This window comes from Falco peregrinus, chromosome 1, assembly GCF_023634155.1.
Source record: "Falco peregrinus isolate bFalPer1 chromosome 1, bFalPer1.pri, whole genome shotgun sequence".
Taxonomy (NCBI): Eukaryota; Metazoa; Chordata; class Aves; order Falconiformes; family Falconidae; genus Falco; species Falco peregrinus.
This window is the reverse complement of record NC_073721.1, coordinates 30,391,912-30,408,796: the sequence shown is the minus strand read 5'-3', so window position 1 is coordinate 30,408,796 and position 16,885 is coordinate 30,391,912. Positions and strand designations below refer to the sequence as shown.

The 16,885-nt window shown below is 44.3% G+C and overlaps 1 protein-coding gene across 7 annotated transcripts in view; it reads left to right on the top strand.

Annotated features, from left to right (window-relative positions):
- The window catches only part of NT5C2 (5'-nucleotidase, cytosolic II), a 63,324-nt gene that overhangs the window by 37,713 nt on the left and 8,726 nt on the right, over window positions 1–16,885 (top strand). For 6 of the 7 annotated variants that reach the window (XM_055802880.1, XM_055802890.1, XM_027788886.2 and 3 more), the window contains 5 exons: window positions 11,117–11,234; window positions 12,622–12,717; window positions 14,213–14,304; window positions 14,507–14,564; window positions 15,885–15,978. In XM_055802880.1, the coding sequence (XP_055658855.1) occupies window positions 11,117–11,234; window positions 12,622–12,717; window positions 14,213–14,304; window positions 14,507–14,564; window positions 15,885–15,978 (458 nt within the window). Of the gene's footprint in view, window positions 1–7,100; window positions 7,161–11,116; window positions 11,235–12,621; window positions 12,718–14,212; window positions 14,305–14,506; window positions 14,565–15,884; window positions 15,979–16,885 lie in introns of all 7 variants that reach the window. The other variant, XM_027788887.2, reaches the window with a different exon arrangement.

Here is a 16,885-nt window from a genome sequence, read left to right as displayed (position 1 = left end):
TTGAAATTTTTTTTTTTACCTGTTGACTGTGGAAAAAATGCACTCAGCCAGAAGGCAGGATTGGCTTGTTGCTGCCTATGATCTGGGAGGAAACGTGGCAGCTGAATTGAGGACTTGTTCTTCAGTTGCTCTAGTATTTTTACTGCAGCTGAGTTGTACCGGTTTTCTGTGCTTTGTTTTCCACAACCGAGAGATGGGACTAAGGAATTTGTACCTTGTATAAAAAAATTCTGGATTGCACAGATGAAGTATAAACATGGGAGTTTTATACATGAAAGATTGAACCGAATACTTTAAGGAGCTGCTGAGCTTTGTAACGTAAGCAACTACAAAGAAACAGTTGTTCTTTGTTCAGATACTGTTATTGTCGGTTTATAGGTACTGGGCTCTGATACAAATGTTCTAACAAGGCTCTCCTGCTTAGATTAAAGGTTTGTCTTTAGTTTCATCATGATGTGAGGGCTACAGGCTTTGAGGCTCCTTTGGGGAGCAGTTTTGCTTCGTCTTGGTTCTGTGGATAATATAATTCTTTGTGTCATACAGAAATAGAATGGTGGCTAGAGAAAGGAATCTGTAGATGTGACAACAGTAGCCTTCAAACTGTCCCAACAAAAAATGAGAGATGCCTTGACTATGGCACATCTGCTGTCTGCGTTTTCACATTTGCATGTTTCCAGTTCAGCAGGTGCAGATTTTGCAGATTTCAGAGGCTGGTTTAGCCATTAGTGTTTTAAAGCTAAAGGCAGATGGAGAAGCTAAATTGTTCCTAGTATGCTCTGAGCAAGGTGTTTTTTCAAATACCAGTGCAGTGCTTGAGTGGGTATTGTCCCAGCTCTGTGTTGCTGCTCTTCGGGAGCTTGACCATTTAAAGCTGTGTAATGAGCAAACTGAGGTCTGGAGCTGTGGGATCTCACACGCTGGCATTGGGAATGAGGAGTGGAGAAAGCATGTGTTGCTTGCTCCCTCCCAGTAAATCACCAACTGACAAACTGCTAATCTGCTGTCTGTGGATTCCTGAAGAATCAGCGTTAGACAGAAGCTGCTGAAAGAACAAGGCTTCACAGTGTAAGGAAAGTTTCAGAAGCTGCTACATTCTGTTTTCTTGCTCTTAAAAACATGAGAATACAGCAAGCTGGGTCAGCAGGCTGTCGGTGTACTGCCAGAAATGGAAGTATGGAGGTATTTTTCACTCTAATAGACCCCCTTATCTAGTAATCTTAATAACCACAACAGAAGTACTATTAAGTTGCAAATGCCCTTGTGATGACACAAACAGCTTACTCTGTAGGAGGAACCAGAGCTGAGAGTACAGAAGGCTTTAACTGTGAGATCACATGTGTGCTATTGCTTTGTGAATGCCTTATTTTAGCACACTACAGAAAAACTTATGTATGTGGCTTATCGACAGCGTGGGCACTTGTGCTACATATAAGCCCAGGATTACACTGTTAAACAAATGTGTAGCTTTTGAGGCTCACTTTCTTACGCAAATACGGAGAGAAATAAGAAGCTGGATCTGTTTGGACACTGATACACCTGAACAATGCCTTAGATATAGTGTATAAATAGCTACCACACCTTTAAGTAATTTCCTTTTTATTTCTAGATGCTAGCAAATTATGTTTGAACACGAAGCTCATGCAATCATTCTTCCCTGTTCAGGAGTCTTCATTGAAGAACTAAGCCCATACTTTGGCACACTAGTTTGTTTCCATGGAAATGCAGGGATATTTTCAATATGGGATTATGACTCCCAGTGGGCTGTATCTGAGAGGGGTAACTTGTGAAGGCCACTTGTTAAGCACAAAAAAAAAGATTCTTTTGTCAGGGAAACCATAAAATACTCCCATAAAAGAACAGGTGACTATGTAGTCATCTTCAAAATACTATTCCAGTGCAAAGGAATGTTATGCCAACTGTTAAAAAAGACAAACTGAAGTTTCCTTGAAATGCAGAGTCCGTCTGAATTGCTTCTCTCAACATGCAAAATGTGACCTCAGTGCTGCTGTTGTTACCTCAAGCCATGCATTTTTATTCAGCAGAAGAAATCTTTCCAACACTAAGCTCTTGTTTTGCCAGTCTCTGAGGCATATCCAAACAGCCCAAATCTTTGTTACATCAAAGGCAAACAAAGTGCAGCAGCAGAAAGCTAAAAATATCTGGAATATACCAATGAGAGCACTAATAAGCCTGCTTTGGGAAGAGTTAAAGCTGATGATACTTGACAACTTGTTTTTAAAACAAGTAGAAGTGCAGCGCTAAAACCAACCTGAAGTGTAGACCCAGCAGTTCAGAGCCAAGCTGAACATAACAATCCTGTGTCAGTCCTTGAGGCAACAACAAATCCTGTCTTTACAGATCCTTTTAGCATGCAGAGTGGGAGAATAGGAGCTGATACGGTTCCAGGTTAGAGGTTTTAGAGCTGAAAGCTGTGCTGTGTACTTGGGGATGTTTGCAGGAGTATTAGAGGTAAGGAATTTTCCATTGGTCTCGGGCTGCAGAGTGGATGCATAGCTGCTTTATGGGCACTGCTGCAGCTGGGGACTGCAAAGCCTTTGTGCTTCTCTGTAGGTTTCCACTCAGAACCCTGTGTTAGGCATTGACAGAAAAGGGTGCTGGGGAGCCACTGAAGCTCAGATCCAAAAGATTCAACCCTCTGATGATTAGTGAGTCTTGCCTTAACTCTTGTTAGCAGATTTGCTGTCAAAAACTAGCAGATTTGCTGTCAAAAACATTGGTGGCCACGAGAGGCTTGGTGCAAGATCTGGCTGTTCATGCACAGCAGAGCAGCTTGTGTGTTAAGCATATGAAAGTATCCTGGGATGCACCTGGAGCCTTTCTCAAGATCTTGTTTGTTGATCAGGACAAAGACATAATTTCTAGTGACATAGGAAAGGTACATTAAATATTGAAGTGTGCTTAAAGCTCAGCTTTGTCATACTGCACAGAAAACTTAGTGTTTGAAAAGGTTTCTTTGGGTAAATGAAAATTATGATCAATATGGCAGCAGTTTCTTCTTATTTCAGGTTGAAAAATGCAAAGAAATGAAATATACTGTTGCTATCCGTTTTGTTTGTTTGGGTACTATGAAAACTCAATTTAAGTATAGGCTGAAATACTACAATTCTACTTTGCATAATACAGTACGTTTTTATTTATGGTCTAGTGGTTAAAATCAAAACCCAAGAGTCAAGAGGGCTGGGGTCTGTTCCTGGCTGTTTTTCAGCTTGTTTTGAACACAGACAAATCCTTTATGGTCACAGTTCAGCTAAGTCCATCATCAACAAATGGCAAGTTAGTGATTCACTGCGTTCCTAATTGAAAACATATGAGTTGTCCCATGGGTTTTGTTTGGGATTTCACGTTTACCACTTTGTCAGTTTGTTTACAGGCACTGAGCTCCCAGGTCAGCGCAGCACAAACGTGCACGACTCCATTGCCCTGCATACAGGGAGCCACGTGTTCATGTGGGCAGAGATGAACTGAAAACAGTGCTGTACACAACAGGGCTTTGAACAGGAGTGTCCATTTTTCTCTTTCTGTCTGGTGAGGATGCTATAAAGTGAAATGACTGCAGCGGCTATGGCAGAAGTTGAGGTAACAGTTGATGGGTCTTCGGAAAGAGAAACGCAAGGCAAGGGAGCTGGAGGTTTGTGCTTATCTCTGCTCCTGGGATTGCCAAGCCAGCCAAGTATGCTTGTACAGAGGCTCCCACAGTACAGGTACCTCTGCAGGGTTTCCAGTTATTATGGAAAAGAAAATCCTCTGCCATGTTTCCAGGGGAAAATGTGCAAGCCAGGAGTGACTCTGGGCTCCTGTCAGACCTGAGCAGTCTGACTCTGCCGTCAAAACCAAAGGGAAGCTAACACTCAGGTGGGAACTTAAATGTAGCATTTCAGATTCCTTTTTGTGCAATTAATGCATTAGTTTAACAGAGCAGCATAGCTTGAAACATAGCTATTTCCTTTTCATTACATTTCAATGACGGTGCCTGACAATACCTCCCCTGGTTAGAAAAGACCCTGTAACGTGGAAGATGAAGTCATTAGTATTCTAGACCATAAATCCTCTTCTTTTCTAATTATATATGAAAACTGTCGTTGCTCTGTAATGGGTTATGAAGATAATAGATAACTTGAAAGGAGGGTCAGTATGTAGAGAGGTCAGATAGCATTCTTCACTACCTGGTTACTTCTGGGAATCATCAGACCTCTGGCCCTACAGCTGAGCCAAACGTTCCTTAAGCTGTAGGTGTGTGAAATGCCTGCCCATCACTTACTAATATGTTTAATTCATATTGTTGCTTCAGTGGGGTTTATTGTTTAATTAAGTCCAGTGTCCCAAACACCTCCAGGACTCACTCGTTCCCTCTGGATTCTCAGCTGGAGTTGCAGGTCGGGTGATCAGAAGTGCCAGGGAATGAGTATTTGGTGCTTGTGTGAAATAGTTAGTGGTCTGGTTGGTCATGGAGGAGTGACTGTCACAGAGATCCTGGTGGTAGCTGGCCCAAATGCCCAGCTTTGGGACTACACACAGTTGACAGAATGGAAAGCTCCAGGAACAGATCTAGCCTATTTTGGGACATTAGTCTAGGGTCTCCTTTGATAGACATTGCTGAGGCAGGATACCTAGGTACTTGTACTGTTACGGGGGATGGGGTTGTAAATGGGGATCTTGGTCCTCAAGGCTTTAACTAAACACGTTTCATCAGCATGACATCGATACACATGTATTTCTAATACATACTTCCATTATTTATTTATGGTGCAATTCAGAGCAGCACTTTGATCCTGCTCTTCAAGTCAGGTTTGTGTAATTTCAGAAATGTATTTGCACAAGCTTAATTATGCATGTTGTGCCTGAGACGTGTATCAATCTGGACACTGGCTACCCACCTGTCCACGTATGTCCCTAACTGCCTGATTTGCATGCCTTACTCACTGGGGAATAAGCAGCAACTGAAATAACCTGTTTCTAGTTATTTGACTTTCATTTCTTCAAGACTTAGCACAAAGTAATTGGGCTGCATTTCCTGTGCTTCAGAGGAAAGGCTAAACCCCTTGCATTATCTGTCCACCTTTTGGCTTATCTGTCTTTGTGTGACCTCTGGAGAACTCAGATAGTGGGTAAAATTTCTGAAGACTGAGTGTTTGTTAAAGGTTTCTGCAAGCCTTTGGAGGAGGTCATCACCTCTAGTTTTAGAAATACTGATCTTATCTGAACACCCGAAAGTCAAAAGCCAATTAGTTTCATCTGTCAACCAAAACCGTGTGGGGAGGCAGGTGTTTCAGTTCCCAAGAGACGCAGTGGCCCGGGCCAAGGACGGGGAAGCCCACTGCACGGACAGTGCTCTCAGCACCTGCCTGGGGAAGGAGCTGAGCCGGTATGTACCCAAAGGATCAGAGCCGGCGATGCACCAGCTGCAGAAAGCAGCTGCTCCTGTGAAGTCCCCTGCCAGTGTGGGGGTGTTTCTGGGGGCACTGCAAGCACCTTTCCCGGGGCTGCTCTCAGCTTCCAGCTGGGAGGGAAAGCAGGTGAGGAGTTGGCTGATGGAAGGGATGAAACTCCTTCAGGAGATGCTAGGATGTCATAGGAGAGCACACTGGCCAGAGAGTGACAGATGGGGAAACACTGGAGGCAGGGATGAATGAGACTTAGGTCCTTGTAGTAGTCCTCGCTCTGCCTCTCCCCCGAGGAACCGTTCACTCTGTGGGCTGCTTGCAGCAACCTCCCAAGCTCATCTTTCCCTTCCTAAAGCAGGGTGCTGGCCATGGGGAGCTGCTTCCTCAAAGCTGCCTCAGTGGCGTGAGAAATCAGGGTGTTGTCACTGTTCTGCATTCGGGGCTTTTACAACACCAGATCTGTAGTGGCTGGAAATAAAGCGGCTGGGCAGGACTGGCTTGCAGGTGTGCAGTTTGAGATGGCAGGTATGTCTCACAGAAGTGACATGGCTGAAGCAGCACAAAAAGGAGTGGGTATTGCAGCTTCAGCTCCTGCTTCTCTCCTGTGATCAGTGACTAGCTTGTAAGTGTCCCCAAGCCCTGAAACAAACCGTGTTACATCCTCAGTGAGAAGCTACCCTGCCTGAATTTGAAATCTTGTGTGTGTGGAGGAACAAGGAAAGAAATGGACAGCCCTTGAAGGGCTTTCTCCTCCCCACAGCTTAAACAGCCATCACTGGCAGTACAGTCTTCCTTAGCTATTCATTTTGAAACAAAACAGACTTCAAACATTCATTTCAGAGAAGCCTTCCAGGAGGCCTGCATACTTCTGTGGGTCCTTTTTGCAACATCATTCCAACTCATTCAGCTTTGTATTTAGTGCAAATTGGATCTCAAAGCTACTCTTGATTACTCTGTGCATACCTGTAAATTGCAGAATAGGTCTGGTCATCTTACTGTGTGTGCTTTGCAAACCAGTGCACTGCAACGTGATGCAGCACTGTGTGCAGCTTTGATACTGTCCTGCAAGACTTGATTTATTCCTCAATGTTATGCACATAAAAAGCCCAAGTGTGTGTTAAAGTATACAATTAAATTTAGACGTGCTAATGTCAGAGTGATCTGGTGTGCGAGGCTCTCACTGGGAGCACCTTCAGATGTAGGGCAAAATTCTCTTCTCAGATTCCCAGAGTAGCTCCTGACTCGGTCTCCTGAGTCTCCTGCTCTGACCTGTACAGGCGTTTTGTGGTGTGAAAGAAAGCGAGCTCCCTGAAACAAGTAATCTGTCACCAACTAAGGCATGGACAATAATAACAAAGCCCCAAAAAGAGCATGAGACCCTTTCTTGAACCAGTTGCTCTGCATCTGTGAGAAGCTCAAAGGTTTTGTGTCACTTGGACAATGTGCTTGTAGCCTCTTCCTTCTAATTATCACTGAGCTAATGATCTAAGACTGCTTTGTGGATATGAGGACAGAATTTTGCCTGCAGAATGCACAATTACCTACTGTGCCTTCTCTATAAATCAGTTATAAGTGTATTTGGAATAGCTGCCAGGCCAACTTCTGAGCTTACCAGAGGACAGAGCTCCAGGAGATACAGTCCCACATGACACAGAGCTGTTGCAGTTTTAAAATCAGTCTGATTTTTTTCTTTAACAGGAGAGCCCAGTGTAACTCCGTCAAGACTGGAGTGACACTCTGAATCTGCATCTGCCTCATGTGAGTTAAAATCCTGGCAGCAGCATTTTGCATAAGCTGGAGCCTCTGTAGAGATATTATTTTTTTTTCTTTCTTTTCCCCCCCTCCCCCCCCTTTTCAGGAAGGCTATAAAATTGTTACTGTATGTGTCTTGGCAGCAAAGGTAAAACCAACAACACAAATGCATGAAAATTGCATACCTTACTGCACAACTGCTCATTCCAGGTCGGCTTCCCTCCTAGCACGTACTGTGTAAGGGACTCCTGCACTCATCACAGACCTGAAGGCTTGCAGCGTTCACTCCCAGGGTACTGCTTTTTAGCTTTCAATAGTATGATGTTAAGCCAAGTGATGGTATTAAGGGGAGGCTGAAATGCTGTCAGCTGGCTTCTGGTTTTTTTTTAAACCTTTGGTTGTTTTCTTTCCACCCTGGTTGCACAGTCCATAAGCACTGGGTGCCGATAGTCCTGTGCTGCTGAAGCATTTGCCTGTGTTGGAACATGAACTATTGAAATAACGTGGTCCTCTGAAGCTAGAGGCTTAGCATGGTGGCAGAGACATGGCCATCAAGTAGTAAGAAAGAGAAAAAGACATCAGAAGTTGTAGCCCGTGCTTTGGTTTTACTGTCATCCCATGTCCATTGGGCAAAGATGCTCTGAAAATGGATTCGTGGCTCTGCCTCTTCACCTATCACAGAGTTGGGGATGCTTGAAGACTGGGCCCTTCTCGGCTAGGTGAAAGAGCTGAGCATGGGAGATGCTGCGTGGCAGATAGCTGAATTCATGGCATTGCCATGGCACACAAATCATCTCCAGTTGTGGTCTCAGCAACCAGGTCTGAGGGTGGGGGATGTTCCAGGGAAGTTTAAAACTATTTTTTCATCATGCAGCTGCAGAAAAAAATACTGATCTGTCCTCTCTACTCTTCCCCACACATGCCTGAAGTAATTAAGAGAGAGAGAGCAAACAGCCCTGAGTACGATATTGAAATACATTTTTTCATCTAGTGATGCATATAACTGGGGCATCTTCCCCGAACATGCTGCCGTAGTTGCAGCAGTGTTTAGCCTGTTCATTCTTGATCCGAAGGAGGTGGATCGTTTGTTTGCCCAGAAGCTCATGTTACTGAAACAGGCATTTGCACAGCTTATGAGAAATGTCAGTGGGTTGTGGCTCATACCGATTGATGCAGCATGTGCTGTGGTGTAGGGATGCTGTCAAGGTGGGCTCAGTGAGCTATCTGTTTGCAGCTGTGTGTAGCTGTGTGTCTAATTAAAGGAAAGTTTATCCTGAACAGTAAGTATGATGGTGACTGGAGAATGTTTATTGTCCCTTTCCTGTTTCCAGGAGTGCAGTTTCCTGTGTCTCTGTTTAGTTTGTGTACCAAGGAGAAGGCTCTCATTTTCCAGATATTGTGGAGTGGTAGAAAAATAGGGAAGGGACCTCAGGCATGAATAAGCTAAGTGTGTAGTTTTATTCAAAGAAATTTCAAGGAAGCAAATTCTAGAGCTTGACAGATAAGGGAAATACACCCCCCACCCCCCCACCGCCCAAGAATCAATAGGATCATTCAGATTAATCCTGTTGCAGTATTGCCTCTGCAGAGACTTGAGATGATGAAGGCTGAGGTTGATTCCTGTTCTTCAGCCTTTTTCCTACTGGTGCTCCAGCTTGTTTGCTTAGACTTAGAGAGTTAAAAGGAGGTCTGTAGTGATAAATCTAAGACAGAGAGGCAAATGCAGAAAGGAAGAAACTGAGTGAAGGCATTTTGTGAGCAGCTGGCCATGTGTCCTGCTGCAGCCGTTCTCTGGTGGAGTTAACAAGATGTACAGGTTCTTTAACAGAAAGCCTTACAGTTTGCCTGGAAAGGTTCTGCTGGAGCTGCTGCTGAACCACTTCCGTTTGTCCAGAGGAGATGCCAGTGTGCTCCTTGAGATTCCTTGTGTCTGGGCAGCATCAGCATGGTTGGTTTGTTCAGAGAGAGCAGTGTTTTGTTGGAGAAATGTTTTGTTTAGGAGTGATGTTTTATGGATTTGTTGGAAACATGGTCAGATTCCCAGGAAGCTAATGGGGGGGGGAGTGCAGCAGCTTCATGGACAGAGCAGGGGACCAGGGGCTGCTTCACATAATGGGGAGCTTTGCAGTGCTTTCACCTTCTGAGAGTATGTGCAGATGTATTTATTACTGTTTTCTCTGGGAAGTGCCTTTACTGCCCTGCATTGCAGGAATTCCTTTTTCCAGATGATGCTCTGGTGTCACTTTCACAATGTTATTCATCACCTAACTGCCTTTTGCTCCCTCCAGCTCCAGCTCACTCCCCAGAATTGCCTTGTCAATCACCGCTTTCTTCATTAGCTGTAGTTTTTGACTGCTTATTCCTATCTATAGCTCAATCAGCCCTTGCTTTCCTAAAGGACAGAAAAGACTATGTGCACTGAATGTTGTATGATGTTGTTGATGTTTTCCATCGGTATAATAATGCTTGAAAGTTTTGACAACTGTTTCATTGATTTTAGTAATCTGTTTAAGAACATTACAGGTTTGTTTGTTATGTTTTTAATGGTGTTAGTTTGATGGGGAAAATTACCTCTTAGGATTCTGGTGCTTTTTAGATTATTAGGTAATAGGGAACCTTCTGTCATGGTTACTGTGATCTGAGTCCTTTGACAGTCTTGTTTCTTCTATAGTCCCTGCCTTGTTAGTATTTTTGTAGTATTTCATAGATTTGTTTTCTCTTCTCAGACTCAGCTTCCGTATTTCACAGTGTATATATATATAGTGGTGATTACTTGGGCAGTATAGACAACATGTATTCATATATATTTGTGAGGTCCACAGATGTGCTAGATATCTCTTGGGAAATGTCTACTAACGAGTTTGCTGTGTAACTTGCGCATTTTTGTGTTTTGCTCAGCTAAATTTGAAATATTCAGGTGTTTGAGACAGTTGGGCCCATTGAACCCATGGTAACCCTCATTGCAGTCAGGGGTTGTATTCGTCCCTGTTACATCTTAGGACCAATTTAAGACAGGAACATGCAGCAAATACAAACACACCATCAGAGAAACACAGTCATTTCCACCTGTTGTAGAAACACAGTGACTTCCTTTTAAATGCTAATTAAATGATCTGATTAAGCAGTAACATTTCCAGTAGATGGGAATGTCATTTGTAGGATGAAGACAGGCCTGATGGTAGGAATGACTTGGTTGAACAAGTCCATTTCTTTTGCATTGAGCTAAGATGTGTGTCGCAGATGAGCAGCTCCTCTGAAATGTGAGAACGGTAAGCTTGCTGAAAAGAGTAGCATTTTGATGCACAAGGGTAATAGCTAACGGATTTTTACAGTACCATATGGTATTATTAACAAACAAATCGTATGTTAACTTGACAGCTCTACCTTCAAGCTAACTTAGTGTGCAGCAAACATAAATACCCCCGAGATGAAATCTGGAGACAATACTAAGCTTTGGGATTGTATCCAGAACAGTAACAGTAGCACAGCAGCAATGATTTTCAGGCTTTCTAACCATGAATACATGTGTTCCCCAAATTTATTGGTTTCTTCATCAGCTTTGCAAAAACACAGCAAACCAGAACCCAATCCAAGCAGGTGGAACAGGGAGCGTTCATGCATCTGCCTAACAGGACTGCAGGGAGAGGAGCTGCAGTTTGAAATACATTTTTCCTGATGCAGAGAGCTGTGATAGACCGATGGATATTTCATCTGGTGCACTCTGCTGCTGAAACCTGAACTGCGGCTCCGCTCGGCTGCAGTCCTGGAGCATGAGCTAATTCCACTGTGGCTCTGGGCTGGGGGACCCAAGGCAGCGAAGGGCAGGAGCGAAGAAGCAAAGAAGGGAATGTGTGATGTGGAGGAGGGAGGAGGGCAAATTGGGTACATTACTTTTAACTGCCTTCTTGTTTAACCCCCTAGCTGTTTTCAAATTTTCTAACTGAAGTCTCATCTTGGTACAGTGTATAAATCCCCTGAATACGAATCTCTTGGATTTGACCTGACCGTAGAAAGATTAGTTTCCATTGGATACCCTCATGAGCTGCTCAATTTTGTGTATGATCCTGCATTCCCTACCAGGTAAATGACTAACAGATACCGACCCAGCCTGCTTGAGGTCTTGATTATTTGTTCTGTAAAGTTCATAGGCAACACGTGAGGCCAGGTTTGAGGAGTTGTGCCTGTGAAGCCTGGTGTTGACCACAGGTCATGGGGAAGGGAGCAGACTGCTCCAGTATGTGGAGGACCTTTGCACACATGAACACATGCCGGCAAAGAGGGAGTGTTCGAGAAAGGAGGCCTACTAAAAACATGGTCCAAAAATAATCTTTCAAAGCAAAGAAAGCAGAGACACAATTGGATTGGGTGTTAAATCACAGTTAAGGGGAGAATGAGCCATTGCTGTCCATGAGACTGCTAGAATGTCTCAGAACATTTTTCATTAATGATTTTAATTTGTAGTGTCCTGGTGCATAAGACATCCAGAAAATCAAGGTGACAGTAAACAACACTAAAAGTGAGACCAACCCAATTCACTTGTCTAGAAGCCAAAAATAAAGCTAATGGTGCAAAGTTACTGAATTCTTACATTTTGTCTTTTGGTAGCAGAGGTAGAAAGGACATTGTGTGTTTTAAAGAAGGCTTTTGATCTGACTCTGCCTTTAAGTTGTTTCCAGTTGTGCCTTTGCTGGATTTTGCTTTTTTGACTCCTTTGGAGCTTCTTTACAAAAGTCTGGACCAGAAAGTCTGTTGGCTTGTTCCAGTTTTCAGTCTGGCAGCCTCCTTTCTTCCCTCTTCCCAGCATGTTTTACACCGAGACTGTTGCTGGGTGCCCCCATGCCCGTAACAAGACAGCAGCCCTTCACAAACCTGTGATGAAGACTCCGTTAAATCCACTGCCTTTATCCCAGGGAGGGGACAGAAGGGATATCTCTGTGGGAAGGCTGCGTTCTCCAGATGCCAGCTACTAGATAAGTGAGACAACATTTTGTTGGAGATGGAACTGGGAAATGTCCAAAGCGTTTTGTGCAATAGTTACATGCCCCATCTGGCTCTGTCTGTAACAGAGTGATGAAAAAGAGGGGAAAAATTCCTTTATCACACCTCACTCTTCCTTGCAGCCCAGCAGGGCTGTCAGGGAACCACAAACACAGGTGTTGGATTCATGACCCTGTGGAAGAGACCCATGTCTTCCCTGGTACGTGCACAGCTAAGCCTCTGCCGGTTCCATTTTCAAGACTAGAGAGAGCAGATCAGTGGTACCTTTCACCTGGCAGTGCAGGGCTCTTGTTCTCACCTGCAGCCAGGTAAAAGGGACAGTAGGGACCCTATCTGCATAATAACAGCAACTCTGTTCTGATGCCCCATGCCAAGAGAGCAAGCTGTTCTAGAACTGTTCTAACTGCCATTAAAATGGTCACCGCTTAATACGCTCACTTCTTCACATCTTAAATCACTTTCTTAACAGAGGCTTGGTGTTTGATACCCACTATGGAAACCTGTTGAAGGTTGATGCCTATGGGAACCTCCTAGTGTGTGCACATGGCTTTAATTTCCTCAGAGGGTGAGTGCTGACTCTTAGCTGTTGGGTTTTTTTACTTAATATGTTCTTTTTTGTCACTGATCCTTGGGACACCCATTGCATGAGTCACAGGGACTCCACTAACAGCAGATGCTGTATTGGTGTTCCAACAGCTCCAGGGTTGACTGGGGATGCATTGAGGGTCCCAGACACCGCAACAGCCCAGGGTGTTTATAGAGGAAAGGTCCATGTCAGCACAGGCACAGTGTGCTGGGAATAGAAGAAAGTGTGCTGTGGGGAGTGATAGGTGGGATGATCCAGGTGCTGTTGACCTGTCCTGGCACAGTTTAACATTAGCAGCTTGTCAGTTAAGACAAAGCCACTGTGTGAGGGCTGCTGGCAAAAGAGAGGACCCGTGCACTGAGAGACTGTTACTTCCACAGCCATTGCTAAGGAAGTTCAAGGGCCTGAGCTGCCTTGGGGAAGGAACAAGCTTGCTCTGCCCCTTAGTGTTTCTGACCTTTGAGGGTGTCAGAAGTGAGGCATTGCGTGCCATTTGCCGCAGCCTTCCCTGGCCACCTTTGCTCCAAACATGTCTTGGGCTCTCACTTGTGCTTGTTCTGGCCATCCTGGTGCATGGGTGTCCGCACGTGCCTGGCTGGAAGGTGATGGTGTGGTTGTGGAGACTGGTGGGTGCAGTCTTGTGCAGTGGTTGGATTCCATGATCTTAAATGTCTTTTCCGACTTAAGTGATTCAATGATTCTTGCCCCAGAGAAGGTGCTTTAGGAAGCAGAGGGGACCACAGTGCTACCTGCCTGCTGTGTCCCAGCAAATCCCCTCCTATTGCTGCTGTGAGGGCGGATGGATGGAAGGCAGTGCAGGCCAGCTCAGGGCCTCCAAGGCTGCAAGCCTTGTCATTGCAGGCCTGTAAGTCCTTGCGTCAGGAAGCCAAAATCTAGAAAAAGCCCTTATATATGCACTTCTTTGAGTCAGAGGTGATCTTCAGAAGCTCCAGAAATGAAGGAAACCAGAATAATTAAATGACTTTTAGTCATCGCCACCCTGCTGATTAATTGCAGAGGGCCCCAGGCAAGCCTCCCGCCCGGACAGCACTCCCCTGCTGAAAGCTGCTCAGGGGAGTGTAAAGCAACACATGGAAAGTGGGGGAAAGTTTAAGATAAGCAAACAATGAAAGTGCAGATGATTTAAGGCATCCTAATAGCCAACGTCATAGGGCTTAAGGTCGAGTTTGGACTCTCAACCACTCCATTTCCCTGTGTGGGCTCTGCTCAGTGTGCTGACTCAGCAGTGAGGGCTTTGTCCCCGGCTCCGCTGGAGCTAGCGCAGGGAAGGGAACTATGCCGCTGCATATAGTTTTGTTCTTGCGCTGCTAGTGCATGTGGGAAAGCTGGGTGTTGATTAAAGCACAACAGACTCTAGTTAATGGACCCTGCTACAACTGTATTTTGCAGGTCAGCATGTTTTATCCTTGTTGGTTTTTGTGGTTTCATTTTTCTCCACTTTATCTATTCTCAGGCCAGAAACACGGGATCAATATCCAAATAAATTTATCCAGAGGGATGACACAGATAGGTTTTACATTCTGAACACGTTATTCAATCTACCAGGTGAGTTTAATGTGAGCCAGCGCTTGCCTGTTTCTGTGCCTCTGCAGCCAGTAAAGCTTTGCTGATGTCATACTCTGCTTATCTGTTGGGTTTGAGGTTAATTTTTTTTTACATTAACCTTCTTCTTTTGGCTACAAGACCTAAAGTTAGCTGGCCATATGATGTTATCCTTGTTTTAAAATCTTGCCTTGTTTCTTCGCAGAGACCTACCTTTTGGCTTGCCTAGTGGATTTCTTTACTAACTGTGACCGGTACACTAGGTACGTATCCCCTCCAGTTCAAGGTGCTGATGGTGTAGTGAGACTGTTGTTATAAAGAGCAATACAGCACAGATGGAGCTGTTCTTTATATCAGTGGAGGCCCCTCAAGTGGTTTCAGTGGGGAAAAGTTCAGGCCTCTTACTCTGTTGACGTTACGAGAAGAATTTTGTGGTGACAAGATGATCTGTGTGTACAGCAGACGCTGGTTATGAGGGTTTCCTTCACAGGGTACATCAGTATCACCATACTGACTGACGCTGGTGTTTGGGCCGGCTTTTAAGACCACACACTTACTACAAGGTGATTAGTTACCAGACAGCTCATTTTGAGCCTGTGTCTGCTGGAGCAGTGTTTGAACTGGTAGCTGAAGGGCTAAATTTCCTCAGCCAGTTGCCACAAGTCCCTCATGTCATAATTGAGGACTTGTTCACTTAAAGGTGAAACGCTCAGGCACAGTGTAGTGTAAAAGGCTGTTTGTGCAGCATGAGTATTTACCTAGCTTTCAAATAGGTATAAGCATAAAAACAAGCTGCAGCTTGAACTGGCCAATGTGAATGCTGCTGTGGTGCTGACTCATGTGATGGGTCGTCTTTGCATATGATGTGAGTGGAAGGCAAAGGTTTAATGGGGTTTTACCTGAGAGCAGAGGAACTGTTTATGCTGACAATCCATCAGGTGAAGTATCCTTTCTCAGGAGAGGCGTGATGATTGCTGTCATAATAAATACAGCTCTTTTTAATCCTCCTTGATTTCTTCTGATGCAAACTCTCATGGGTGTCTCAAAGATCCCTCCACAGTATCTTGTAGAGGAAATTTCTCATGTTAACTCTTAACTGTTCAACACAGTAGTTGTTCCTTCTCTAAGCAGTGAGTATTACATTTAGTTTATTTCTGTGGCATCCCCCTTTTTTAGTGTTGGAAAGAGGGTGAAAGGGCAGCACTCCGCTTAGTTTCTCAGTACCATTCATCTTTTGTAAAATGCTGCAAACTGCACAGCGCCAGTCTTTTTTCCTTCTTGTAATACTGTGGGGTAGAAATAAGTGTTGCAGTCACAGAAAGCTGTAGTACTGCTGTGGAGGCACAGGCCTGTAGTTAGGAGCTCACATCCTAAAATTTTAAACAAATTTTTTTGGGTAGCACGCAGAGCCTGTTAAGCTCTGTTTGTAGCCTTCTTTCAAGTCTGAGCTGTGGTAAAGTAGTAAATAAGAAACCACTATAGTTAAACAAACTCCAAACAACATTTTGAACTGTCACTTTTCTTTTACATGTTTCTCACCTGCTGCGATTGGCTGCTACAATCTCTCTTCTTTCTCCCCACAGCTGTGAAACAGGGTTTAAAGATGGAGACCTCTTCATGTCCTTCAGGAGTATGTTCCAGGATGTCAGAGATGCTGTTGACTGGGTTCATTACAAGGTGATTGCAAGAACTCCTTGGGACGTCTGTAGTTGTAACTGAGTTAGAGGGACTGGTTTGTAACTCATGAGTTAAGATGTGTTAATCCACCGGGCAAGAGCCCCGCTTTGCCGCCTAGTGAGCAAACAAAAAATTGCGGCTGTAAATCAAGATCTCCACTGCCCTCCTAGTACGGGAACGTATCTGCCTTGGCTCCCTGTTCCTTTTTATGGTGCCCAGATTCCATTTCTGTACTGTAATTCATGGGTTTTAGAACATGATGCCATGAGGGTATTTGTACTTACAGTCCACAACTTGTGCATTGTCCTAATTATTAAAACACTTTACTGTAAATGGTTTACATTGGTACTATCTTATGTTGTCTGAAAAGTACCTGCATTAAACAGAGAAATACATCAATTCTTCTCTATTTAGAGAGGAGAGGCAGTTCATCTTTTTCACACAGTTGCGCAGAAATTTAGAATATAACTTTGTGAGCGTTAATGTCTGCTTAAAAACCTGATTTTCTTGTTCTTCCTCATTCAAGAGGTCTGTTGGGGTGGGATGGAGAACGATCACAGGAGAACCCTGCTCACAGTTGTAGTTGTGGTGGTTCTTTAAGCCCTAGCGAAGTCAGGAATCTATTTTTCTTTCCTTATGCAGTGTTGTGTGATACATGTTGGAGTTGGCCTTTGAGTAAAGCATTATGGTCAGTGTTGGAGACAGGTCGTTGACTGTCTTGTTTGGTATGGCAAATCTTTTTTTTTTGTTGTTTCTATTGTATTCCCTTCTGAAAGGGTTAAAATGCTGTTGAAGTGGATTATTTACCATGGTGAGGGAATCGATGGATCACAGAGTTTGTGATGGTCCCTGCTACTCAAAGCCTCTCATCTCTAGAGTCACTGGTTCAGATTCGCCCTGGTTTGTA